The sequence below is a fragment of the Corythoichthys intestinalis genome, chromosome 15, assembly GCF_030265065.1.
Source record: "Corythoichthys intestinalis isolate RoL2023-P3 chromosome 15, ASM3026506v1, whole genome shotgun sequence".
Lineage (NCBI taxonomy): Eukaryota > Metazoa > Chordata > Actinopteri > Syngnathiformes > Syngnathidae > Corythoichthys > Corythoichthys intestinalis.
This window is the reverse complement of record NC_080409.1, coordinates 15,182,643-15,208,506: the sequence shown is the minus strand read 5'-3', so window position 1 is coordinate 15,208,506 and position 25,864 is coordinate 15,182,643. Positions and strand designations below refer to the sequence as shown.

The following is a 25,864-nucleotide window of genomic DNA, read 5'->3' as shown; positions in this document are numbered from 1 at the left end:
TAATTAAATAGAAACCGCCATGACTGAATGGAAGTTAAGCAGGCCAAATCAACCCATACCAGTGACTATAGATAATGCTGCAAATACTGTTAATTCAGTACATGTTACAAATGGACTCGGACCACAAATATGCCTATATGGTAAATATAGCTGCTAAGAGAGCTGCAGCAATCAACAATGTGACCCACTTTACAAACAGTAAAAATTGTTCTCAGCACTTATATACAAAATTTTTCTTCAGATCAGTAAGAAGTAAGCACATAAATATTATGCACTAAAATGCTTGTTTATATGATGGCACTGTGATTTTTGCTTTTTAGCAAAAATAAATAATAATAACAGTTGTATTTTCAGTTTCAGAGCATTAAATGTATTGAATTGTATCGAAAATCGTACAGAACCGTGACTTAACTGTATCGTTGCATCCCTTATACGCATATATATATATATATATATATACATATATGTATGTGTGTGTATATTTTTTTTGCAAACAGAGTGGTATCGGAATGGTATCGGTATCGGCTAATACTGCACAGCCAGGTATCTGTATCGGTATCGGGCCCAAAAAATGGTATCGGTGCAACACTACTGAGAATTCTTTTCAACAAATACTTTTTTTTACTTGTACTTCAGTACATTTTTTGGATGACTACTTATACTTTAGTAATACTATTTTGAAGTAACAGTCTTGAGTGAAATTTTTGGCTACTCTACCTACTTCTGATACTATTAACAGATCGTCAAGTTTTATAGTGATAATATATTTTGGTATATTAGCCTAGTACGAGCTTGCCCTAGGTTACAGGTTCACGTTTAGTAGTGTAATTTGTGAGCGAGTAGATTAGCGGATTAGCACATAAGCATTGTTTGGTATGTGCAGAAGCTGATCACATGATCTCTAATCTGCATACAAGTATCACTTTGACACAAACTCACGCGACACAAGTACATTGTGGGTCGTGTCCACGTGTGAGTGTGGTGACAGAGCGTATGTGTGTGTGTGCATGGGCGGATGCCGGTCCGAATGGTCGTGATGAAGTTTTCTGCAGCTGCCGCCGTTCTGCTTCTACTCATTGGCTCGTTCCAAGTCTTCGGTCTGCTGCAGACCTCGGATCGTGGCTGGGATCGCTCCTTCAGGATGCGGACTGTGATGCAGGACTCGTCCGTCCCCCCAGAACTGCCGGTGATCTGGACCGAGCTGGTGGGGTTGAGACAGCTGGTGCTCAGCCTACAGGCAGCTGTGGTGGACCAGCGCCAGTTCATGAGGAACTCTGAGAGCCGCCTGAGGGACGGACAGGAAGAGGCGGAGAAGCAGAGATTACAGCTAGATGCCATAAAGGTTCAGATGGACATGGACAGAAAATTGGTCTTCAGCCTACAGGCAGGAGCGGTGGATCAACGCCAATCTCTCCGAACCACTGAAAGCCAACTAAAGGATGGACAGGAAGTGGCAGGGAAGCAGAGACAGCAGTTGGAAGCCATACAGGCTCAGATGGACGCCGATAGGAAGCTGGTCCTCAACCTACAGGCCGCGTCAGTGGATCAGCACCAGGTTCTCCGGATCATCGAGAACCGCCTGACCAATGGCGAGGAAGCGGCAGAGAAAAATAGACAGGTTCTGGACTTAATACAGGTCCAGATGGAAGCGGACAAGAAGATGGTGAGCAACATCAGTGCTGATCTCAGGAAAAGGGAGGAGCTCAGGCAAGGTCAGTAAATTTGAACTACTTCAGTGAGGCCACTTGACATTTATAACGAGATCAAAATTGGACAGTGGAAAGTTCAGGAGAAAATATAGGAATCGGGGAATAGTTGTACATCCAGTTAATCCAGTTAGACCAACTAATTCAATTGTGCTTGGACCATGTGAGTTCATTTAGGCCTTCTCTTGAAAGTAACAAAAATTTTTGGGTTGTGTGATACTTAGAGGAGGCGTTAAAGCTGCATTTCAGACTAAACACCAGTGAAAATTCTCTAGAGGACTTCAAGAGGAAGACATCAGGTGAGTCCAATCATCCATTTGACTGACAATCAATCGTTACCAACCATTACAAATAAACTCCAGCTCTGGCCAGTGACCTTCCCTTCCTGAGGATGAGGCTGAGAGCTAGTGAAAGCATCCTGGACCAGCTTAGAAGGAAGAGCTCAGGTGATCTCCAGCATTTCAAAGGTCAAGGCAGCCAAGCAGCGTTTGTCTCACAAGTCACATGACCAATCAATTGTTGGTCCATTTACAGTTCTGGCATCTCGACTTTGCTTGGTGGAGGATCTGCAGAAGAGGAGCTCAGGTGCAAATCGCTTCCTGTTTCCTGTTATTGGTTTAGCAGAGGCCTGGAAACAGTACTGTATTCTTTCCAGTGGAGGGTTCGGAGTTCCAAGGAAATCAGAACTCTAGTGGAAGTGACATGGAAAAAAATGGCCATCAGCAAGAGTCCCGTCTGGAAACCGGTGCGACTTTGTTCTGGTGCTTTTATGTCAATGTATTGATAACCATGTACTGCAAAGACCATGCGAGTCCACTCACAACATATGAGGTTTTAAGAGTTGCACCTGTCTCTTGTTTCGCAGATTTATCACATCTACGCCAAAACATGAGTACGCTCCATGCTCGACTACTACATCTTGAGAGCAAAGTGACGACAGGAGACCGACACCTACAAGACATCAGAGGTAACCGTGATTTGGTAGACGTCTGCAGGTGAAGCCTTTGGGGTCTGAACTTTGCAGGTCTTGATACTGGAGGTTTTGACTCTGGAGGTCTTGATTCTGGGAGACTTAAGTTCTACAGAACTGAACTCTGCCAGTCTTTATTCCAATGGGCTTGTCTACTGGAGGTTTTGAGTTTGATGATCTGGACTGCAGAGTTATAGATTCTGGAGGTCATAATCTGAAGGTCAAGACTCCATAGGACTTGCTTCAAGAGGTTTCAACTTTGGAGTTCTTGTTTCTGAAGGTCTTGACTAAAAGTCTAGTTTTGAGAGTGCTGAACATTGTTAGTAGACTCTTCTTCATGAGTGCTTAACATTGGTAGTAGTCTCTTCTTTAGGTTTAGATTTTGGAGGACTGGAGTGAGTCGTTATACATTTTGGATACCTAGTGTCCAAGGAGCTTGCTTTTGGGGGTTTTGACTCTGGAGGTATCCCTTTTAAAGATTTTGACCATGGAGGGATTGACCCTAGAAGTGATTGATCTGGAGGAATGAACTGTTGCATTCTTGACTCTTGAGGTCTTGTTTTGATTGTAGAGATCTGTACCTCTGAATCTAGATTCTGGAAACATGGATTCAGGGTGACTTAACTCAGGATGGTTTTGTTTGTGTGAGTCATTACTCGGAATGCTTTGGTCAATAGATTTTATTTCTGGAAGTTTAGATTCTACAAGTGTGTACTCTATGTATATACTTGGTCTTGAATCTGGAGTCTCGATTCTGTGGGTCACGACACTTTGCCGTTTAAATATGTTGTTTGCTTGCAGCTGCTGTGGTGAACACACAGAACGACACACAGATACAAAGTGAAGGTAAGCAAACAATGTCTGTGTATATATCTGTGTTTTAATGAAATGGTTCTGGCATGCAGGGTTGAAGATGCGTCTGAGTGTGGTGGAGAACCTTGTGGAAGATTTGCAGACTGACAAGTCAGGTGAAGTTCATGACATTTCTAGATGGACAACCTCAGTCAGTTGTGTGGATAGACTAAGATCTACAACCTTTGACTCAGGAGGCGTCAATCATACTGAAAGGTTCTTTTCAGGTTCTCCTTGCTTATGGTTTTTTTTTTCAGTCAAATCAACTCAACTTTCTCGTATGGAAGAACAACTAGTTCAAGGACACAACAATACTGCAGGTATGCCATCATCCTTTTAGTATTCCAATATGCTAATATCTAACTGGGTGAAATGTGTCATTTGAAGCTCTAGAGGGCAGTGTGGCGACAACTGCAGCTCAGTTGGAGGAGCTGAATGCTCTCAGCTCAGGTCAATCTGAGTATTCTCTCAACATTAGCGTGTTTTTCAACAATGAAAAACTCCGCCTCCTTGACAAATTGTTATAAAACTTGTTTTCATCCTTCAGCTCAGGCAACACAACTTGACAACATGGAGGCAAGACTGATGCAAAAAGCTGCAGGTACTCACTCTGCAGTCACTTTCATGTAGTTTTAATGATTTCGTCCTCAATTTGTTCCCATCAATTCAAGGTTTTATTTTCTTCTGATCACTGTCATGTTGCTCTCAAATAATTTTCTTATGTTTTATCAGTTTTTTTTCTCCATCAAATTGTCCTCAGGTTCTCATAGCTCTCTCATTTTGTTCTCATCACTGTCAGGTTGATCTCATGTGACTCATCCAATTTCAGTTCTCATGTTGTCATTTTCTTCTCGTGTCACTATGCAGTTGTAATTATGTCTCATGTTCTGACGAGTGTTATAGCTTTTTGTTACGTATGTCACTATTAGTTTATGCTAATTTATCTTGTTATTGTTGTCGTATTAAGTCATATTATCATGTTATGTGTCGTTATGGAATGTTATATGTTGAATTTTGTGTGCAGTGTTAGAAGTCCGGCTTAATGTCAGTGAGAAACTATTGGAAGAACTCAAGATTGAATCCAGAGGTTTGTGGGCATTTATGAGAACATGAGAATATGCACACATCATTACTCATGCTTGTGTGCCATCTTTCAGGTCAGATGACAAAACTTCACAATATGGAGTTACAATTGACTCACAACACTGCGGGTACTCTCATGTCATTATCATCAATCCAATGACATTTTCATCATGTTGTGACATTGTATGTGCAGCTTTGGATGTCCGACTGAATGTCAGCGAGGAACTTCTGGAAGAACTCAAGACTGAATGCACAGGTGCTTGTGTAGTTGGAGTTTTGTTGTGCAAGTATAATATAGGTGTTACTGATGTTAGGCCAGTTGTTGGCGGTGACAGAGAGCCTGAAACTCGCAGATCAAGTGAAGGATCTCTGGTCAAAAAACACAGGTGATGAGAACATGAGAATGTGCACATCATTACTCTCATATTGTTTTCATGAATGGTGTTGCACCTTTGTCATTCTGTGGGCAGCGTTGGAAGTCAAACTGAACACCACTGCGAATTTTCTGGAGGAATTTAAGACTGAATCCACAGGTGAGTGTATGCATATGAAAACACTGGAATATGCACACACCACAGGTACTCTCATATCATTCTCATCCCTATGTTCTCAAGTTAACCCTATTTTGTTAATGTTTTTATATCATGTCATTCTAGTGTGACTGTGTTGTGTTGTTGATATTGTGCGTGTAACATTGACAGAGCGACTGGCCGTCAGTGAGAAACTTCTAGAAGAACTCAAGACTTATTTCTCAGGTGTGTGTATCGTCAAAATTTTTGTTTCAGACATGACAAATTTCAAATCACCAACATTATTGTTGATGAAAATTCCTCAGCTCAGACAAGACAACTTTCCAGCATAGAGTTGCGACTGATGCACAACATTCACAACAATGAAGGTATTCACATTCTGTGTTCGTGGCACGTTCTATTCATTTTCAGTGACATAATTCTTATCCTCCTTAGTCATGTCGCTACCATATTTTCATGCTGTTCTATTTTTATGCTCTTATTTTATTCTCATGTTACAATCAGGTTATTTTTATTTGCTTTGTTTTAAGGTGAATCATGTTCTGGTAACTCATTTTGTTTTATGCATGTTCATTTTCTCATGTCCTTTTGTTTTCTTGGCATGCACATTTCTCATTTTGTTCTCATAGTATGCTTGTGTTCTCATGTTCTCATGTTGCGTGCTTGTCAGTGATGCAGGGAAAGTTCAACATAAGTGAACAAATGATGGACGACTTGAAGGCGACAACTGAAGGTGTCACAATAGAAGTGAGCGCATGTTAACATTTGGGCATGTTTAACAATTTTGTGTGTTTTGATATTCTCTGTTCCAGAGTTCACATTCCGGTTGCGAGTTTTGGAGCAACGTAGCGCGCAGGCATCAGGTTGTAAAGCCGTAGGTCGAGTCATTATCGTGTTGTGATGATGTCATCGGCAATGTCATCCGCAGGCGAGACCAAGGTCGCCTTTGCCGCTGCGCTGACCAATTCGGGATCGGTAGGACCCTTCGACCAGGAAACCACATTGATATTCTCCAAGGTTTTCACCAATGTGGGTCGGGCTTACGACGAGACCTCGGGTGAGCTTTAATGACTAAACGACAATGAAATAATGACGTCACTCAAGATCGGCCTCCCTTGTGCGCAGGCGTGTTCACGGCACCCGTGGGCGGAGTTTACGTGTTTAGTTTCACAGCGGCCGACTTCCTGAAAGGCTATATGGGGGTTACCTTGTACCGCAACCAGGAACCAATCATCTCCAGCCTGGATCTCAATGACCACGGCGGCTATGCATCCGCCACTAACGGTGCTTTGATCCGGCTAGCGGCAGGGGATCGCGTACGCCTGAGTCTGCCTGCCAGCTACAGACTGTACGATGACACGCGCAGTTTTAGCGTCTTCAGCGGATTCCTGCTTTTCCCGCTCGAGGCCGACCAATGAACCGTCTTCTTCCTAGATGCGCTCACAAGTTGCAAACATTTATTTAAGAACGTTTTAAATATCCAAAGAAGTCATGTGACATGTTGTGAGGTCAGTTGTCAATAATATTTTGTGTTTCCACAGTTAAAGAGAACATGGAGTTATTGTTAACAGTCAATAAAGTTTTGTTCAAAGTGCAGTTGTCTTAACACTGTAAACAAGAAGTCTCTCCCATGAACAGGAAGTGATGTAGATTCTGGTAAGAAGGGAGCAAAGGGACCTGGGGTGGGATTTTTCTAGAGGGGGCTTAGCTTCTTGTGAACTGCTTGAAGCAGCAGCATGGAATACTCCTCCAAGAGAGCTGCCGTCCTTTCCTGGTCTGTCGCCATGAGGGCCCCACCAGGCCCGCCTGCTCCCAATGGCAGGGACTGGAGCTCCGCCCTCATGGCCTGTAGGGCTTCTGATAGGATCCCCTCCATTTGAGCATGCTCAGGGGTGGCATCTAGCGTACTTGCGGCACTCACCTACAGGGGGTGAGTGGGTGAAGGGGGGCAAGACAGGCGGATATGTTTTACCGGATGTGAAAGTAGGTAGGAAGTTTTTTTTTTTTTTTTTTGAGGTGAAGGGGGTCATACCTTCCTGTAGAGTTTGGTTGTTTGCTTGAAGCATCTCAGCATCTGATTGGTCAACTCTCGGCAGGACTCAATACTGGCAGGCGGGTCTGCGGCAAAAAGATGTTAAAACTAGTGCAAGCCATTTGATATGTCATGTGACAAAAGGGCGGAGCAGACCATAGACATACAGTTAACTTCTGCCAACTCCTAATTTTTGTAGAACCAACCTATATTTTACTTTTAAATGCTAAAGAACTGAAAAATGTAGAATCAAACAAGAACTGTGTTCATTCTTTCATTTGGAAGATTTTGTGTACTGTGTATATACTGTCTCATCATACAACACGCAATTCTGTGGTTCTTGAACAATCAGAGAGCTGAAAAACAGCCGCTCTGGAAGTAGGTGCCATTCAAAACTGTTAGCTTAGGCAATTAGAAACATTTTTAGTGCGTATATTCTTCCCAGATTTTCCTAACCTCAGTGACTAGTGAGTCTTGACTGTATGTCTTTGGGAAGGACAGATACAAGGGGATAGGGCACAGAGTCTCACCGGCTGGTGACAGACAAGAAGAGGAGGGATGATGAAGGCGAGCCCAGACGGAAAGATGACAGGATGAAGAGATGAAGAAGAGAAGGGCCCAAACCTGCGTCGTCCTGAGCCTCGGGGGTGGGCGGGGGCCCAGAGGGGGTGGCGGCCCTGATGCTCATGATGGAAGGTTTGTCAGGCAGTAGGAGGCGGGGGGTCGGGGCGGCTTGGTTGCCAAGGCAGCCCGGCAAGGGCACAGAAGGGACAATATTCGCGGTTATTTGGCAAGCCCCAGATGCCGCCCCCGCCGTCAGTCCCACTTGATTGAGAGCGTCACCCACTGAAGCGGAGCGGGACATTTTGGCAGTGGAGCTAGCTGTGGGACTCATGTAGGAGCGCGGGCCGCCCACCGATGGGGACGGGCACTTCCTGGGAAGCGTTGTGGCCACAACCATCTGCTGGGGTGATCTAGGAGTGCTGGAATTGAGATTCTGTTGAAGCGAAGCTATAGCTGAAGTCCGTCGGGGGGCTGAGGGGAGGGAGGTGGGACGCTGAGGAGCCACACCACCTTTAAAAGAATAAAAACACTCACAGTTTGTAAATCATGACGGTAATGAAATATCACTCCAAAATCTGCAAGGGGAAACCTCTACCTGCAACCCCCGCCATCCCCCTGAGGTCTGACTCATTCTTCACAGTGGAAGCCTGGAGGTTCTCCTGCTGCTCCTCTGGTTGACATCGTCCAGTTTGATTTGGAGTCCACGTCACATTTGGGTCATGACTTTGAACTTCAGACACCAATGGGTGGGTCTTTGCCTCCATATTGTCTGACTTAGGGACTGTCCGGCTGACAGAAACAGGAGATGAAAAGACGTGAGTAACAGAATCTTCAACCGATCCAGAGCACGACAAGACAGGTTCTGCCGACGTGATACCTGGCAGCAGAGTTCGGAGAGAGGAACCTGGAGGACATGCTGAGGCTCTCATTGGAGCTGTTAGCATTTCTATTGGGTACCTCCGCGACGTCAGCCAGAGTAGCAAAATGTTTCTTTAGGAAAGCCTCCTGGTCCGGAGTCTGCGGCACGGACCCGGCATCTTCCTCCTCTTCCAGGGAGTCAGCATCGTCACTTAGGCAACCCGTCTGCTCAGTGGCGTCCACGTCTGATGGAGAAAGATAAATGGATCCACAATGTGCAATACTACTTTTTATCATGCATAAGCACATATGTTTGCTTGCTATAATCCTTCTGGCCTCTTGGTGCCTAGGAACTATGTTGAAATTGAGTTGAGTCTCATCTTAAAGGCCACTCATACTTTTTAATGCAAGTAAAATGGGTTTTCATCACATTGGACCAATTCACAAGGCCAATGGTATGCATACCAGGCTAGTCAATCATGTGATAACTTGCCACAGAAACTTGGCAACATATTGCCTTATACCCACTGAAATGGTGCTTTTACCAAAGAAAGTACACATTTTACTTATGTTTTCATGTTTTTTGTTGAATGGTAGGTATAACCCCAGCCACAAGTATAACCTGTTTGGCAAAGCCTCCCGTCCCCTATGTAAAAAAAAAAAAAAACGAATCCATCTCTCATGTAGGCCCTGCTGTCGGAGTTACGTGTAAAGGCAAAAATACACTATACAAATTATAGTAGGGACGCGCCCACCAGACTTTTATTTATTTATTTATTGTCATCATCATCGGTATCATTGACAGTTACAAGATGGCTTTGTTATTTGATTAACCCGAAGACAAGGGCTGACGGGAGAAGCATATGCTTATCAAGTCCCGTCCCCTTCAAGTAAGGACGCACAATCAAAACATGGTAGAGTAGGCATTATACATTGCGGTACATAAGCAACTTTTATTTTTTTTGGTGGAAAATGCGTCCTTCCTCCTCGAATGTCTGACTGGATAGAGACACACTACTGAAGCCGATGGCTTTAACCTACAGCGCGCAAAAAAATCCGGCCCCCTCAGTTACGGTTGCTGAGGAGACAAGGTTTGTTACTCCAACGGCACAAGCCATTTCAGGCAGTTGTATATCGGAGTGTTTTATGTAATTTATTTTGAAGCAATACCATTGTAACATTATCCAGATTGATGCGAAAGGGTTTATATAAAAATACAGAGGGTTATATAAAAAAATACAAGTAACTGTAGCAAGCTATCGAGGCCAAGCATATAAGTTCAACATTATGGTTGGGCATTGAGCATCGATGTGACCAGGTTCTAACACTCCGATACTCCCGGAACCGTTCGAATGTTTAAATTTCGATTCCATTTTTCGATGCCCTGACCGCCTAGCGGAAAAAAATTGCTGCCGAAAACCACGAAGAAGCCGCCACAAGAAGCGCGTGTTTGTGCATGCCAACTTGATTACAACCATGGACACGGTGCAGCGGCGCTCAAATGTTTGGCTTAACTTTAAAAAAAAAAAGACCAGTTAGCTCAGTGCAACATTTGCAACACAACTATATCATGCAAAGGTGGCTGGACGACCAATATGATTAAACACCTCCGGCTTCATGAAATACAATTGCTAAGTGCATAGCTGAGTGCTACGTACTTGACATGCTGCGCGATCAGAACCAGGTAAGTAAAACAATACATTATGTCTGTCTTCTGCTTTCCCCGCGACCTGACCCCGGATTAAGCAGTAGATGATGGATGGATGGATGGATGGATGGATGGAATAGTACGAGAATAAATCGTATTATTACGTCGGGCTGTGGTCGATATCACATGTATATAGAACTAGATGCGAAATGACAAGAGTCGGCGGTGTTAGAACATGTAAACAGAACTAGATGCAAAATGACAGACTCTCCAGCATTAGTAAAAAGCCGCCATCTTAAAGCAGGAGATGCCTCCGTTAAAATCAACAGTATTAAAAGATCTTCAAATTATAATCAATAGCAGTATTTATTCTAATGCTTCATCGTAGCTGCCAGCTAAGGTACAAGTATGGCAAAAGAATATGTGTAAATGTTTTCTCCCTGAGCTTTTGAAAAACAGACATCTTTGTGAAAGTGCACTCCTGTGGAAAGAAACTTCATCACATTCAAGTTCAAAGACTGATATTTATATACAAGTTAAAAATAGCCCTGTGAGAAGTTCATATAATTCATACATTTCATATTAATTGTATTAATAAATAATAAAATAATAACAAATAATAATTTTAAATTCATATAATTTAAAAAATCATCGAGAAATTAAGACATTAATATAAAGTAATACATTTTTAAACTATACATTTTTTGACCCTGCCTCATTTTTTTTTTTTTTTACCCTGACTCTTAAAAGAATTGGAATTGAGAATCGTTCGGAACCGGAATCGAAACATGGAATCGGAACCGGAATCGTGCAATTTCAAACGATGCCCAACCCTATTCAACATAGCAAAACAAAGGGTTGGAATGCTAAGGTGTCTGTTCACCAAATGTTACATGAAAAAATAAAAAGTAGGTAAGTTAAAGGCGCTTACTAGGACACTATGTTTACTTAAAAACCATTGCTTTAATGTTAGCGCACTCATAGAACGGATGCAAAATTAACTAACTTTAGCTACTAACAGCTGTACTTAGTGATGACATCCCTGTAACATATAATATTCCACAACAGTAACTACAACTTTGAAATCCAGTTTTATGAATTTTCCTGCCTAAATTAGGCGAGACAGCTCGCTAGTTAGCCTCTGGTGTCAGCTTAAGCGAACCAACTGTATGCTTGTTTATTTTGGAGACATTTAGCTGGGAGTGATGAAGTATGTCCCGATTAGGCATGTGCCGGTATGAGATTTTGACGGTACGATAACCGTGGGCAAAAATACCGCGGTTTCACGGTATCACGGTATTGCAATTATAGCTCCAAAATGTGTTATTTTGAGATGTATGGGTTAAAAAAAAATTTTTTTTTTCCCCATTGAACAGGACTTTTTTTTTTTTTCCAGAACATAGTTGCAAATTGGAACATGAATATATTGTTAAAATAATAATCAATTTAAAAAAAAACACAAATATTTTAAATAAAATTAAAATAAATATAACTTGTTGACTATACCCACAGCCACAGCTCAAGTTGCTCAACATTAGAGCAAGAACAATATAATTTCTATAAAAAGGGTAAAAACTAGGGCTGTCAAACGATTAAAATTTTTAATTGAGTTAATTACAGCTTAAAAATTAATTAATCGTAATCAATCGCAATTATTCGCAATTCAAACCATTTATAAAATATGCCATATTTTTCTGTAAATTATATATATATTCTGTAAAATAAATTGATGGAATGGAAAGATAAGACACAAGATGGATATATACATTCAACATACGGTACATAAGGACTGTAGTGGGCATATTACTCTACTGTCATTTAAATCTGTCTATGCTGTCCTCACTCCGAAGCGTCTACTTTTTCCAAAGCTAGACAGCTAGTGAACGACGCCATAATAATCAGACTTCTTTCTTTTTCATCTGATTTATTAATAAAATGGCCTCAAACCATTGTCCTCTTTAGACCGTCCTAAAACTACAAAAAAAAAAGTACACAAGCATTGCACTAGCAACAACGTTAGCTTAGCACGCTATACAGGTTCACAAAACATAAACAAAAAGCGTCTCATACAAAAAATATAACATTTCGCTTACTAACATAATATGTGCATTATTTACAACAACCATACTTACGGACAAATCTTGTCCAAGGATCATATAAGCACAACATTACAATGTAGGCGTCAGCCCGAGACGTCGTGCAGCCATATTGAACTGGCAAGACAACAATAAACCATGTCGCAAAGCGACCACAAGAGTTCGCTGTTAGACAGCACAAAAAGCCTTGCTGTAAAACTTACCAAAAGGCAGAATACTGTCTGAGCGGGACATGTGCGTTAATTGCGTCAAATATTTTAACGTGATTAATTTAAAAAAATAATTACCGCGCGTTAACGCGATAATTTTGACAGCCCTAGTAAAAACACTTCTGAATATAAATTTTTAAAAAATTCTACTGCATGACTTTTTTTTGAGGGTGGAAAAGCTCAAGTGAAGTTTCGCTATTTTCAGCCACTGTGTCAGTTCTAGTCTACATGATGTCATGCCTATGTGTTAAAAAACAAAGAATTCATAAGTTAATAAGTTAGTTAAAAATCTGTAAGTTAATTTAAAGTGTAAATATTGTTGTGGAAAGGTTTCATCAAGAAAAAAAAAAAAACAAAAAAAAACACTGGGAGTGAGACCTCTCCTTGATCCAGCGAACGTGGATTTGTGCTTAGGGCAAGAGCATCTTTTGCAATTAGCGATCTTTGATGCTATCCCCTTTTCCCCTTCATTCAAGCGAATCAAGCTTGTTTTCTCACTCTGCGGCTGTAACACTCGACGAAGTTGCTCTCCCAGCTAAACCTAGGCTAACATTCGTCTTTGTAAGCTTTTAGTTAGTTTGTATATTGAATTTGAAAGGAAAATGTGTGTTTGTTTTTGGCGAACTTTTTCATGAAGCTAATCTGTTGAAGCTACTCACACATGGAAAAATACAATTGTACAACGTTTTAAATGTATTCATTTTGTATATTCCACTTACCACGATTTTGAGTGCTCAATATATTGAAGAAAAGTACGCCTTATGTTTGGAGTATTTGTTTTTGGGTTGACTGGCTGTCTAGCCAATAGCGTCACTTTCACACACAGCAACAAACGGGAGGGGGTGAGTGCTGCCGCGCCAAGCCACTTCTGGCTGCATTTTTGACACATGAAAAACAGCGAATACCGTACTACGGTCTGACGGAAAATTTTAGTGGTTTTGAAACCGCAACGTTTTCACACCACGGTAAACCGTGAAATCGGTAACCGGCACATGCCTAGTCCCGATTATTTAATCCATCTCATCAACAATGCCATACATAGGATAAAAAGGGTCTTTAATGTCTCACCTTTTGCCCCTGCAGCCACATCAGGACTGGCGGCTCTGGAGTTGAATCTGAGCGAGCAGCCACTGTCTGGACTGGGTTTGTCCTCCTGTCCGCCTGCGGGACCTGCGCCCTTAACCTCAAAGTCATTGCTCAGGCTCACTCGGTCCTCCCATTGGTCGAGAAACAGCACCGACTGCTCCCTCTCCAGTCTCTGACTCGGCAGCATGGTGAATTCTGGCCTGGGATTGGCCAGCGCCTCTGTGTGCTCCACCTGAGGGGAAGGGGCACAAATGTCAGCAAGCCATGTAACACTGAAATAGATACTGTAGCTCTTGTGTAAAGAAAAGGTTGGAGTCTAGACAGAAGGCTCCGTCTACTCCCAAGACCAGGTACTAGTGACGAGACAAGGTTCTCTTCCTAAAACTGCTTCAAGTCCCAAGTTAGGGTCTATTCCTGAGTTAAGGGTCCTGTTCCAAGAGAAGGTCTGTAGTTCAGAGAGAAGTTTCTATTCTCAGGAGTTTAGTTGGAACATCTTCAGCTAGTGGTGTGCAAAATAGGAAAAATCCTCCATCACGATATGGGCTATTCTATATCACGATAGCGATATACAACGATATAAAACATTTTAATCATTCGGGGAAAAAAAACATACAACATACTACAACAGCTTTCCCCTTACTTTTCTCATTCTTATTTGCCACATAGAAAAAAACAAGCACATGTATGTAGACAATATTAACTCTTAAACAAATTGCCATAGAATTCCCAACATTGTTGACCTCTTAGGGTTCAAGAGCACTTGATGGCATCATACAGCAAATTAACCAACACAAAGCTTTGACCCAACTGGCTGCAAAGCAAAATATTGAAATAATATTGTAAAATGTAAAATTCAAAGTTCATGTTCTGTCTCAATTATTTCTTCAGTTACTGTTCCAGTTATGCTATTTAGTAGAGGTGGGAATCTTTGAGGACCTACTACTACTACTACTACTACGCAGTAGTTACATACTACTATTACAAGGAACTAACTACTAGAGGTGGGAATCTTGGGGCAACTAACGATTCGAATATAAATCGATTATTGATGCACCCCCCCAACAACACTGATGTGCTATAATGTGACAAGTAAATGCATAAATTAACTTTTTACCTAACATATCACATTATTGGCGATATGAGATCCTCATGACAATATGCCATTTTCAAGGGCGTAGGTTTGGTCTCAACATTGGTAGGGATTATATAACAGCATGCCCTGCATGCACGGGACGGGACATTAATAAGACCAAATAGACTGGGGTGAACGGGCGTCAGGGCTACATTTCTCAGGAATATGAACCTAATTAATTAATCAGCTATGTAATCAATGCAAAACAAGTCTTTTTTGACTTATACTAAATTTCATGAGTATTGGTGATACACCGTTTGATTCAAACCTTTGTTTTCAAAAAATGTCTATGCAAAAATTACTAAAGAAACATTTTGAAAACTTCCAGAATAAATGTCTGGATTTTAACAGAAAATTAAAATTGCAATATTTGAACACAATTTAAATTATATTAACATGCACTATAAATACAAACTTGTTAATAATCTCTTTAACTATCCAGGAATGCAAAAAACAAACATTTGTCTTAAGACCATTCAGTTAAAATTGTTATCTTCACGGGAGAATGTAATTTCTCAAAATGAGGAAATTCCCCCTTTGCTTCATCTAAACGAAATTTTAAGTGGTTTTATTTTGTGTGTGTTTTTTTTTTTAATACTACTTAACCTATACATGGAACTACATGGCTTACATTGTCCTTCATCACAAGAGTGATACATTTCTTTAATTAGTTGTCTCTTTCATCTTCATTATTTTCATCTCTAAAGTGCATCAGTGCGTTGAGCAATTACAGAAAAAAAAATCTAAATCGAGGTGAATGAAACTTTTTACCTCACTTATGATTAATGTACGATTATCTGAAAAAATGTCTGCATAGGCTGCAAACAAAAATATTGTTAAATAAATAATGTAGAAAATCAATTAATACATTTTAATTAATAAATAAATGCACTAATAGGTATTTTATTTCTAAAGTGCAAAGTCACAACATGTTCTAGCCTTCTTTCCTTCTAGACCAGGCTGTTTACAAGCAGAAAAGCAGCAGCATGTGTTTTTCCACTGTCAACACTTTCCTGTGAAACACGAACTTCCAGCAGACGTCGCTACATTTCTCACAGTTTAAATAACATTAACAGTAGAAAACAGATACAGGTGGACACTTCTCTCTAAGCAGCTTCCTAATCGAGCTTTGCAGGTTAGCAAGTTCACACAGTTTAATGTTATGCTAGTATCTGATGCAGGTCGGACTTTCAGTAGCAAAATTTGTGGTGTGTTCCCCACCTTCACAACATTGATGTCTTTTTGTATTACTCACAGTGGCTGCTGCTGTTGGATGATTTTTTTTTTAAATATCCTTCTTCTTTGAAGGGGGCTGAACGTAATGAAAACAATTCACTTAATAATGGTAGGGTCAATTCTATCCTTACAACACAAGGGAGGATAATCTAAATGACCTATTTCACTAAACGTATTATATAATGCAAATAAGGTTGTCTACTGTCCCTATGCAAATATACTCCCTTGGTCATTTTATGTTGTTTTGACAATATACAGTATATCATCATATTGTACATCACCATCTTAAGCAATTGCTCTATTCTGCCACATCCAATATCAATGTACAATTCAGTGGCATATACGTTCACGCATTCACCTGGAGACTGAGGGTACTTCCCAGCTGCTGATTGGTCCTCTGTAGCCCTGCCTCTGTGATCCAGATTCCCTGGGGGCTGCATGATGAGGGCATGTCTTGGGGAGGGCGTGTCTTTAGGAGTAGAACAAAGATAAAGAAAGATCTTAAAGGAGCAATATGTAAGACTTGCACTTCAATTAAATACCTCGAACACGATTCTCAATGGTTAAGCAGGGAGGGCGTGTCTTTAGGAGTACAACAAAGATAAAGAAAGATCTTAAAGGAGCAATATGTAAGACTTGCACTTCAATTAAATACCTCGAACACGGTTCTCAATGGTTAAGCAGAGATTCCCATTTTAAAAGTCTGATTGTCAGACCCTAAAAGTTGTTATTGCTGTGATTCCGTGTTTACAACTGACATCCTGCCCTCCACCACCAGCCAATTACGAGATAGATAATTATACTACAAGAACATGTACTTGTGTGTATTTAAACCATAGGTTACTGCTACATAAGTAGCATAAGTGCGCGTACGCAGACTACACGAAGATGTACTACACCTACTACACTTACGCGCACTACATTTACACATACATGTAGTTGCACAAGTATACCGACCAGCACAGCAAAGATACACACGCAATATCTCCAGAAATTGTATTTTCTTGTTTCTGATTGCAATTCAACATTGGTATGGTAACGCAGCTTGATTCTCCATTGCGAAGCACTTATCTGGCAGCCCAAAGGGAAAACGAAGTTGTGCGCTTCCATATTTAATTTGATCCTGGTTATAGTACCATTTTTAGCCCCCAATCTTAAATCTTCCTCATGTAACGTTTTAGAACGTAGATTTGGAAAGACGACAACGTCTGGCATTTACCTGCACACCGCCAGTGGAGGTGTACAAGTCCAACTGTCTCAGGTCCAACATGGATGTCGCCACGGGGACATCGCTGTCACTGCACGAATTCCTGACCCAGCGGCGGCGAGGCGGGGCCTAAAAAAACGATAATGGGGGAGAAGTTTCCCAAAAGCAACTGTGAATGCGTAACTAAAAATTCAACTCACCTTATTGCTGTCATCTGATGCTTCAACTGAGAACAGAAATGGAGATGTGACATCATATTGTTGAAATCTGCGACATTACTGTGACAACATGCACCTGCTTCTTCCTCCTCCTCCTTGTCGCTGTCAGACGACATGGCGACCACGCCAGGACGCCCCGCTTCCCCGAGTTTTCCTGCCCCTTCCTGAGGTTCATCGTGGGACACGAGGCCTCTGATGGGAAGCTTGAGGTCAGACAGACGCTGGCGCATCCGGAGGGTCAGCTCAGGACTCAAACGCCAAACGAAGATGCAGCTATATGTGGGTACACAAATTGTTGGATTGTGTAACCATGTTTACACGGGTGTGGATATGACAGCTGTCAATCAAGTCTTACCTATCACCTGACCCACTGATGAGTCGTGTGCAGTCGCTGCTGAACTTCAGGCCAGTCACAACCTCTGAGAAAGAAACACGAAGACGTGAATATGGCTATGTTTAGACGCAGCTAAAAAGACTGGCTGTGAATGCTCTGGTTACAGGGCCAGTGACGATGTTAGAAGTCCAATCAAGTCCAAATGAATAGGATGTCTAGCGCCATCAATGGCAGCCAGTGAGTTAATGTAGACACCAAGGGCGGACTGGCATACGGGGATACCGGGGATTTCCCTGGTGGGCTGATGGGCCGGTGTCCGGTGAAATAATTCGGGTCGTAATTCCTAAAATAAATTGGGTTTGGTGTCACTAAGTATGCGCAAACTGAGACCCCAACATATTTTACACATACAGTGTATCACAAAAGTGAGTATACCCCTCACATTTCTGCAGATATTTAAGTATATCTTTTCATGGGACAACACTGACAAAATGAAAATTTGACACAATAAAAAGTAGTCTGTGTGCAGCTTATATAATAGAGTTTATTTATTTTCCCCTCAAAATAAATAAAAATATAGCCATTAATATCTAAACCCTTGGCAACAAAAGTGAGTACACTCCTATGAAAAAATGCACATCCCTAAATGTCTAAATTGAGTACTGCTTGTCATTTTCCCTCCAAAATGTCATGTGACTCGTTACAGGAGTGCTGTCAGCATTGCTGCAGAGATTGAAGAGGTGGGGCGTCAGCCTGTTAGTGCTCAGACCATATGCCGTACTCTACATCCAATTGGTGTGCATGGTTGTCACCCCAGGAGGAAGCCTCTTCTGAAGAAAGCCCAAGAAACCCCACAAACAGTTTGCGAAGACATGTCAACAAAGCACATGGATTACTGAAACCATGTCCTATGGTCTGATGAGACGGGCGGGCGTTCTTGTGTACAGAAGAGTGTACTTGTGTCTTCAGAAGAGGCATCCCCCTGGGGTGACAGCTACTGGTGTCAACAATAATCGATGCGGCGATGCATCCCGATGCGGGCCATGGACGATGCGATTCGATGCGGGCAACAAGCCGAATCGATTCAGCACATATTAAAATATATAAGTCCGTTCAAAAATCTTCCAGTGATGCAATGGATTTGGTTTCACCATTTGTATTATTATTCTCATGTTTACCTGTAGAGGGAGCTATTGTACAAGCAATGCAGGGGGGATGAGGAACTAAAATTGGCTTCCTCACGGGAGTAACGTCACAGACATGCGCAATTGCGCAGTGGCACTCAAAGCAGAGATAAGACATAATAACAATGGCTAAAGCGGAGAAAGAGGAAGCGCGAAAGATTATTGACGCACCAAAGACATTGAAAGCAGGCATATGGAGACATTTTGGCTTCTATGAGGTTGGTGGGAAACTTGACCAAACTTATGCGGTGTTTAAAAAATGAAAGGCTGCTAGTGTGTGTAAAAAAAAAAAAGAAAGAAAGAAAAAGAAAGAAAGCCCTGGTCTCATTCAAAGCACTAATTAAATGCTGTGATGTTTTTTTATTATTTTTATATATATTACTATTTTCATTTGACTACAACCAGGAATGACACAAGAGCCTATAAAAAGGTGTTTAATGTCTAACCGCTTGTGTTGCCTCATGATTCACGAAAAATATGCTTTGTTTAGCATTTTAATGCATCCCAGGCTTTAATGCATCGTGATGCATTGCCGAATCGAACCGAATCGAATCGTGGCCCTCTTAATCGAATCGAATCGAATCGTGGCCCTCCGAATCGTAATCGAATCGAATCGTGAGGGCAGTGCCGATGCACACCTCTAGTGACAGCCATGCACACCAATCTGATGGCGTATGGTCTGAACACTAACAGACTGACCAACCACCTCTTCAATCTCTGCAGCAATGCTGACAGCACTCCTGTGACGAATCACATGACATTTTGGAGAGAAAACGACGAGCAGTACTCAATTTGGACATTTAGGTATGCGCATTTTTTAATAGGGGTGTACTCACTTTTGTTGTCAGGGGTTTAGATATTAATGGCTATATGTTGAATTATTTTGAGGGGAAAATAAACTATTATAAAAGCTGCACACGGACTACTTTTCATTGTGTCAAAGTTTCATTTTGTCAGTGTTGTCCCATGAAAAGATATATACTTAAATATCTGCAGATATACAAGGGGTTTACTCACTTTTGTGATACTCTGTACAGGGAAAATATACGTATTGGGTGAAAAATAAGTACGAATTGGTGGCTGCGGTCAAGCCAGCGGAAATTTGTGTTCCCGTGGTCAAATGAGCGGACCCCAAAATTAGCGCACCCGCGTAACCCAAGCATTTCGGTAAATGCAATCCAAAAGAGTGGAAAGGCAGTTGACTTCCGTGTGCATGTGTTGTTCTCAATGCTTAAAAAAAAAAACAATCAACACTCGAAAATATATAACATCACCATTGTCATCATTTAATAAAGGAAATAAAGTCGCCTGATCTTGGAACCGCTCCATCTACATGTGCGTTATGTGCACTGTCACGTCAGTACAATATTATTTGATTTCCCTTAGCACCACGCCGTTTTAATAGATGGTAGGTTTCAGTTCTCATTTTTGTGGCACTGTAAATCCACAAATCTGAATAAATTCCTGTCAAGGTTGGTGAATATTACTAGTAGACCTCTTTGACTACTCCCATACTCAACACTATGCATTTTTGCAGTACCAATATTTAGAAAAATGAATCAAACTTCCTACATGAATATTTTAATCAGTTTACAGGTCTCATTTTTGTGGTAAGGTAAATCCACAATTTTGAATACGTTCTGGCCAACGTTGGTATGTGGGAGGAAACCGGAGTTCCCGTAGGAAACCCACGCAGGCACAGGGAGAACATGCAAACTCCACAAAGGAAGGCCGAAGCCCGGGATCGAACCCTTGATTTCAGAACTGTGAGACGGACGTGCTAACCACTCAGCCACCGTGCCGCCTTTACTGGACTAATATTAAGAAAAATTAATTCCATTTCATTCCTCCTGACCGCCAGAGGGCGGTGCTTAGCACCTGGATATCTATGTGTGCGCAGCACAAAGGTCGAGAATAAAATGCCGACAAAGTCACGGCAGTGGGCCTGACCTGGGTGACGTCACAGGCCAATATAAGGCACACACTCACCCAGCACTAGTTCCTTTTCTACATTCTCGCATCAGCGAAGGTCGTATTTCCGCGCTTGCCGGAAGCCTCGAAACCAAGTTGGTTGGAGCTACGTGGGTTACGTCCTCCTGAGGCTGCGAGCGGCGGCTGGACTATCGCTTTCCGAAACTGATTCGGTTACATATTTCCGTGTTTTCTGCTCCGGACACTGTTTAGGCTGAGAGTGTTTTCGCTCCGCGCCGTTATTTTGTGCTGTGAGTGTTATTCGCTCCTTGCATTTATACGACGGGAATGCGTGAGTGTGTTTTCGCTCCGCGCCTCCTCCGGCTTTCTGAAACGTATTCGGTTACATATTTCCGTGAGTGTTTTCCGCTCCGGACACTGTTTAGGCTGAGAGTGTTTTCGCTCCGTGCCGTTAATTTGTGCTGTGAGTGTTACTCGCTCCTTGCATGTATACAACGGGAATGCGTGAGTGTGTTTTCGCTCCGCGCCTCCTCCTGCTGTGACCAGTGGCTTCTTTGCTTTGATTTCTTTGCTTTGAGCCTCATTGCTGCACAATTCTGTGTGCCAGCATCATCGCAACCCTATATCAAAGAGCTTCAGCTTTGCTGGACAGATCCTAAGTCATCCACCCACTTGTCCCCGGACTGTAGGGCTCTCAGCTCTATGCATGCTGCGGCTCAATATGGGTTAAGCAAAATGCCCTCGGTGGACAGCATTGTCACGAGCCTGATAGTGGAACCGGCGGATGCTGCCCGCGCGGAGGCTCGGTGCCAGCGCCCTCAGTGCCGGGTGACTGATGAGCTCCTTACCAAGGCCTATGATGTTGCGGCTCAGATTGGCCGCTTGGGTAATACGTTTTCCCACCTTGCCCTGGCCCTTTCACAGTCATTAGGGGAGCCAGGTGTCAATGACAGTGTACGGAACCTGAGCGATGCTTCCCTCCAGACGTTCGCATATATGTCCAGGGAACTTGGCAGGCTCATGTCAACACTTACTGTGGCCAGACGTCAAGTATGGTTGGCGCAGACTCCTCTGACTGAGTCGTGTAGGGGTGCGCTTCGCACTCTACCTGTTGTGCCGGGTCAGGTGTTTGGCCCAGCGGTCCAACAAACCCTTGAGAGAGCTGTGGAAGCCAACAGGTCAGGGCAACAGTTTGCTGTCCTGCAGCGAGCTTCCAGGCCCCCCCCACGGACATGCTCCTACCTATCACTCTGCAACCAGAGCTCCACCTGCGCAGAGAACTGCACGTTCGTTCTCTGCGGAAGGACAATCTTCTCAACGGCTTGTTTTTCGGGAGCCGGCAGGAAGACCCCCAAGCAATGTTCCCTCTAATTTTTTTTTTGTGTCTGAGCAAACACACCTGCTCCCTGAGCACACTGCGGCCCACGGTGAGCAACATTAGATGTGTACCGTATTTTTTGGAATATAAGTCGCACCAGCCAAAAAATGTGCAATTAAAAGAAAAAAAACATATGTCGCACCGGCGTATAAGTCACACTTTTTGGGGAAATTTATTTGGTAGAATCCAGCACCAAGAACAGACATGTCATTTTGAATGGCAATTTAGAATAAAAATACAATAGAGAACAACAGGCTGAATAAGTGTACGGTATGCTAACATTACATGACTCATAAACACCGAACTGAGAACATGCCTGGTATGTTAATGTAACATAGCTATTTAGAGTTATTCAGATAACTATAGCATAAAGAACAAGCTAACTAGCAACAATGATATAATAATGTGTGAATAAGTTCACACACAGTATAAGTCGCTCCAGAGTATAAGGCGCACCCTCTGCCAAACTATGAAAAAAACTGCGATTTATAGTCTGTAAAATACGGTACATGGCCCTTTTCACGCCTATTAGCATTTCTACTGCAAGTAAATTATCTAGTATTAAGAGCATTTAATGATTCATATTCATAATTAAAATATCTTTATAAATGTCACTAGAATACACACCAATCTGACTTCAATTGAACCTTATTTTTCACATCTTAATATATAGGACTAGAATTTGGTGTACTGATATGTCAGTGCTCTCATCTACTATCGGTGTATGCCAGGGTGCATTTTTAACACTGCACATCTCATCGTCTCATTCTCCACTATCTCATTTATTGAGATTACAAATTCAAAGGCATAGTTTTTACTTCGCCAGCTTTCTGGTATACTTACACACTTTGCCATGTGATTTTGGATTTGTTGAACTGACACCATTGACGCATTCATTTCGATGGCAAGTAAAATATCGTCAATGAGAACTTCAACTTGCTCTGGGTCAGATTTTGTTTTGTAGGACAGCTCGTTTCACTTCTGTCGGTCTTTTTGCATTCTCCCACAATAATGTACCAATCGCCAAGAGCCGACCACTTTCCCAGACCGCAACACAATCGCCCCTCCAAACCCTCTACTGCTAATGGGGAAGAACGGTAGACTTTGACTATCATTGCCGGGGCCTCAGCCGTTTTACCTAACACCATGTCAGGCGCTGGGCAGCCCTTGCTCCAGACCCATGGGTCATTTCAACTTTGTTCAGAGGTTACTCTATCCAGTTCAAGCGTCGACCCCCAAAGTTCAGTGGGATGAGAACAACCGTTGTGTCAGATCCAAAGAAACGTTTGGCCTTCAGACTAGAGATCACGGAACTCTTGCGGAGAGAAGCCGTAGAGTTGATTCCCAGCTCAGACCTGTCCAGGGGGTTTTATTCAATTTATTTTCTTGTTCTGAATAAGGACGGAGGGTTCCGCCCCATCCTCGACCTGAGGTCGCTAAATTGTTACCTCAAGTGTCTGAAATTTCACATGGTTCGCACGACGGACGTCCTGCAATCAATCACTCGAGGAGATGGGGTTACGAGTGTGGATTTGAAGGACGCCTATTTTCACGTGCCAGTGGCACCACACCACAGGCCATTCCTTCGCTTTCCTTTCGAAGGAAAAGCGTACCAATACAGAGTGCTGCCATTCGGCCTCTCTCTCTCTCTCTCTCCCCGGACATTTACAAGATGCGTGGCAGCAGCGCTGGCCCCCCTGCAGAGCCGCGGCCTCAGGATTCTTCCTTACTTGGACGATTGGCTTGTGTGCTCACAGACTCGGGAACAAGCTCTCAGGCATACCGAGCTGCTGTTGGACCATGTACAGCAGCTGGGACTCAATGTAAACCTTTCGAAAGGTTGTTTGGTTCCAAGCAAGCAGGTGATTTTCATCGGCATAAGCTTGGACTCCTTGACCATGACCACCTCTCCGTCGCCACTGAGGGTGGACGACGTTCTTCAAACGGCCGCGCATGTCAGACACAGTGCGACGCTGTCATACGGGTCTGTCCTCCAGTTATTGGGGAAACTGACTGCACTTTCAAGCTTGGTGCCATTGGGCCCTTTGTTTCTGCACCCACTACAGATTTGGGTGAACGGTTTGGGATCTGACCCCAAACGACATCAACACAGACTTCCGACTCTCTCAGGGCATTGTCACTGACTACTGCGGCCCTGGATGAACAGGCAGTTCATATACAAGGGTTCCCACTGGGTTCACTTCCCTCGTGCCGAGAAGTGGTTGTGACGGATGCGTCTCTTTCGGGCTGGAGTGCAGTGTGGAACCACAGGACGGTCAGGGGAGTTTGGTCCCCACCGGAGAGGCTTCGTCACATAAACGTGTTGGAGCTTCGTGCTGTTCGACTTGGTCTCAAGCATTCTCTTCCTGCGTTGAGAGGAAAGCATGTTCTGGTTCAGTCAGACAATATGTCCACTGTCTACCATATAAACCATCAAGGGGGAACCAGATCTCCTCTCTCACTGGCAGAGGCTCGAGAGCTTCTCCTGTGGGCTTTCCCACGCCTTCTGAGTCTCAGAGCTGTCCATCTTCCCGGGGTGCACAACTGTGCAGCGGACTTACTCTCCAGGCAGAAGCCACCGCCAGGGGAGTGGAGGTTGAACCCTGCTGTGGTTCAGGAGATATGTGGGAGGTTCGGTGTAGCACAGGTGGACCTCTTCGCTTCAGAAGCAACCACTCATTGTCAACTGTGGTTTTCCCTTGCGGAAACGCACAGTCCACTAGGTCAGGATGACCTGGCACACGCATGGCCGGACTCTCTCCTGTATGCGTTTCCGCCTCTTCCCCTCTTGATGGTGACTGTGCACAGGATCAGCCGGAGCAATCATGAGGTGTTGTTGGTCGCTCCGTTCTGGCCAGGGAGACTGTGGTTTCCGATGATTCTCAGACATCTCAATGGAGATCCTTGGCCTCTACCCCAGAGGAGGGACCTGTTGTCTCAGTTGGAGGGGAGCATCTGACACCCCCACCCGGAGCGTCTTTGCCTGTACCTGTGGCCTCTGAAGGGCCTGATTCCCTGTTAGAGTCCTGTACGGAGGCGGTTGTACAGACTGTACTTTGTGCACGTGCGCCTTCCACGAGGGCACTTCACAGTAACAGGTGGAAACTTTTCAATAAATGGTGTAAGTATAACAATGTGGATCCTGAGCGCTGCTCTGTGCCAATATTGCTCAACTATTTGCAAGAACCTCTTGATAAGGGACTTTCTGTCTCAACTTTGAGGGTGTACATGGCTGCGATATCCGCCCACCATGTTTTGGTGGATGGCCGATCAGTGGGCTCACATTCCCTGGTGTGTCGGCTCTTGAAGGGTGCCCTTCGTCAACGACCTCCAAGGTTACCACACGTTCCCACGTGGGACCTCCCTTTAGTCCTGGAGGGTTTGTATTCCGCCCCTTTTGAGCCCTTGAGTGGGTCTGACATTAAGTGGGTCACAGTGTAAACTGCGTTCCTCCTCGCGATTACTTCAGCAAAGCGAGTGAGTGATTTACATGCTTTATCGATTTCTCCGAACTGTTTACGGTGGAATTCCGATGGCTCGGGGGTTACATTATGGCCCAATCCGAGTTTTTTGCCAAAGAGACTTTCAGCCTTTCACGTTTACCAGCCG

The 25,864-nt window shown here is 43.2% G+C and overlaps 2 protein-coding genes across 6 annotated transcripts in view; one reads left to right on the top strand and one right to left on the bottom strand.

The window, feature by feature from the left end:
* The first annotated feature begins 880 nt into the window (after window positions 1–880).
* LOC130931055 (golgin subfamily A member 3-like) lies at window positions 881–6,727 on the top strand. 3 transcript variants are annotated; one of them, XM_057859527.1, is made up of 22 exons: window positions 881–1,712; window positions 1,931–2,005; window positions 2,069–2,152; window positions 2,241–2,291; window positions 2,362–2,451; window positions 2,572–2,673; window positions 3,478–3,522; window positions 3,582–3,644; window positions 3,786–3,848; window positions 3,916–3,978; window positions 4,076–4,129; window positions 4,553–4,615; window positions 4,686–4,739; window positions 4,805–4,867; window positions 4,926–4,997; window positions 5,082–5,144; window positions 5,304–5,366; window positions 5,447–5,509; window positions 5,812–5,874; window positions 5,954–6,004; window positions 6,070–6,198; window positions 6,267–6,727. In XM_057859527.1, exons 1-22 carry the CDS (start codon window positions 1,016–1,018, stop codon window positions 6,557–6,559), a joined length of 2,364 nt encoding a protein of 787 aa, XP_057715510.1. In that variant the 5' UTR covers window positions 881–1,015; the 3' UTR covers window positions 6,560–6,727. The 3 variants fall into 3 exon arrangements, with proteins under 3 accessions (XP_057715510.1, XP_057715509.1, XP_057715508.1); XM_057859526.1 differs by having other exon boundaries at window positions 2,069–2,173; window positions 5,313–5,366; XM_057859525.1 differs by having other exon boundaries at window positions 2,069–2,173.
* mapkbp1 (mitogen-activated protein kinase binding protein 1) overlaps window positions 3,416–25,864 on the bottom strand; it is a 51,670-nt gene continuing 29,221 nt past the window's right edge. The window contains exons 19-29 of one of the 3 annotated variants that reach the window (XM_057859523.1): window positions 17,783–17,846; window positions 17,504–17,700; window positions 17,410–17,435; window positions 17,222–17,338; window positions 16,361–16,471; window positions 13,617–13,866; window positions 8,615–8,840; window positions 8,333–8,526; window positions 7,798–8,247; window positions 7,174–7,259; window positions 3,416–7,062 (exon numbers count right to left, since the gene is read on the bottom strand). In XM_057859523.1, the coding sequence (XP_057715506.1) occupies window positions 6,835–7,062; window positions 7,174–7,259; window positions 7,798–8,247; window positions 8,333–8,526; window positions 8,615–8,840; window positions 13,617–13,866; window positions 16,361–16,471; window positions 17,222–17,338; window positions 17,410–17,435; window positions 17,504–17,700; window positions 17,783–17,846 (1,949 nt within the window). In that variant the 3' untranslated portion in view covers window positions 3,416–6,834. Of the gene's footprint in view, window positions 7,063–7,173; window positions 7,260–7,703; window positions 8,248–8,332; window positions 8,527–8,614; window positions 8,841–13,616; window positions 13,867–16,360; window positions 16,472–17,221; window positions 17,339–17,409; window positions 17,436–17,503; window positions 17,701–17,782; window positions 17,847–25,864 lie in introns of all 3 variants that reach the window. The other 2 variants (XM_057859524.1, XR_009067158.1) reach the window with 2 other exon arrangements.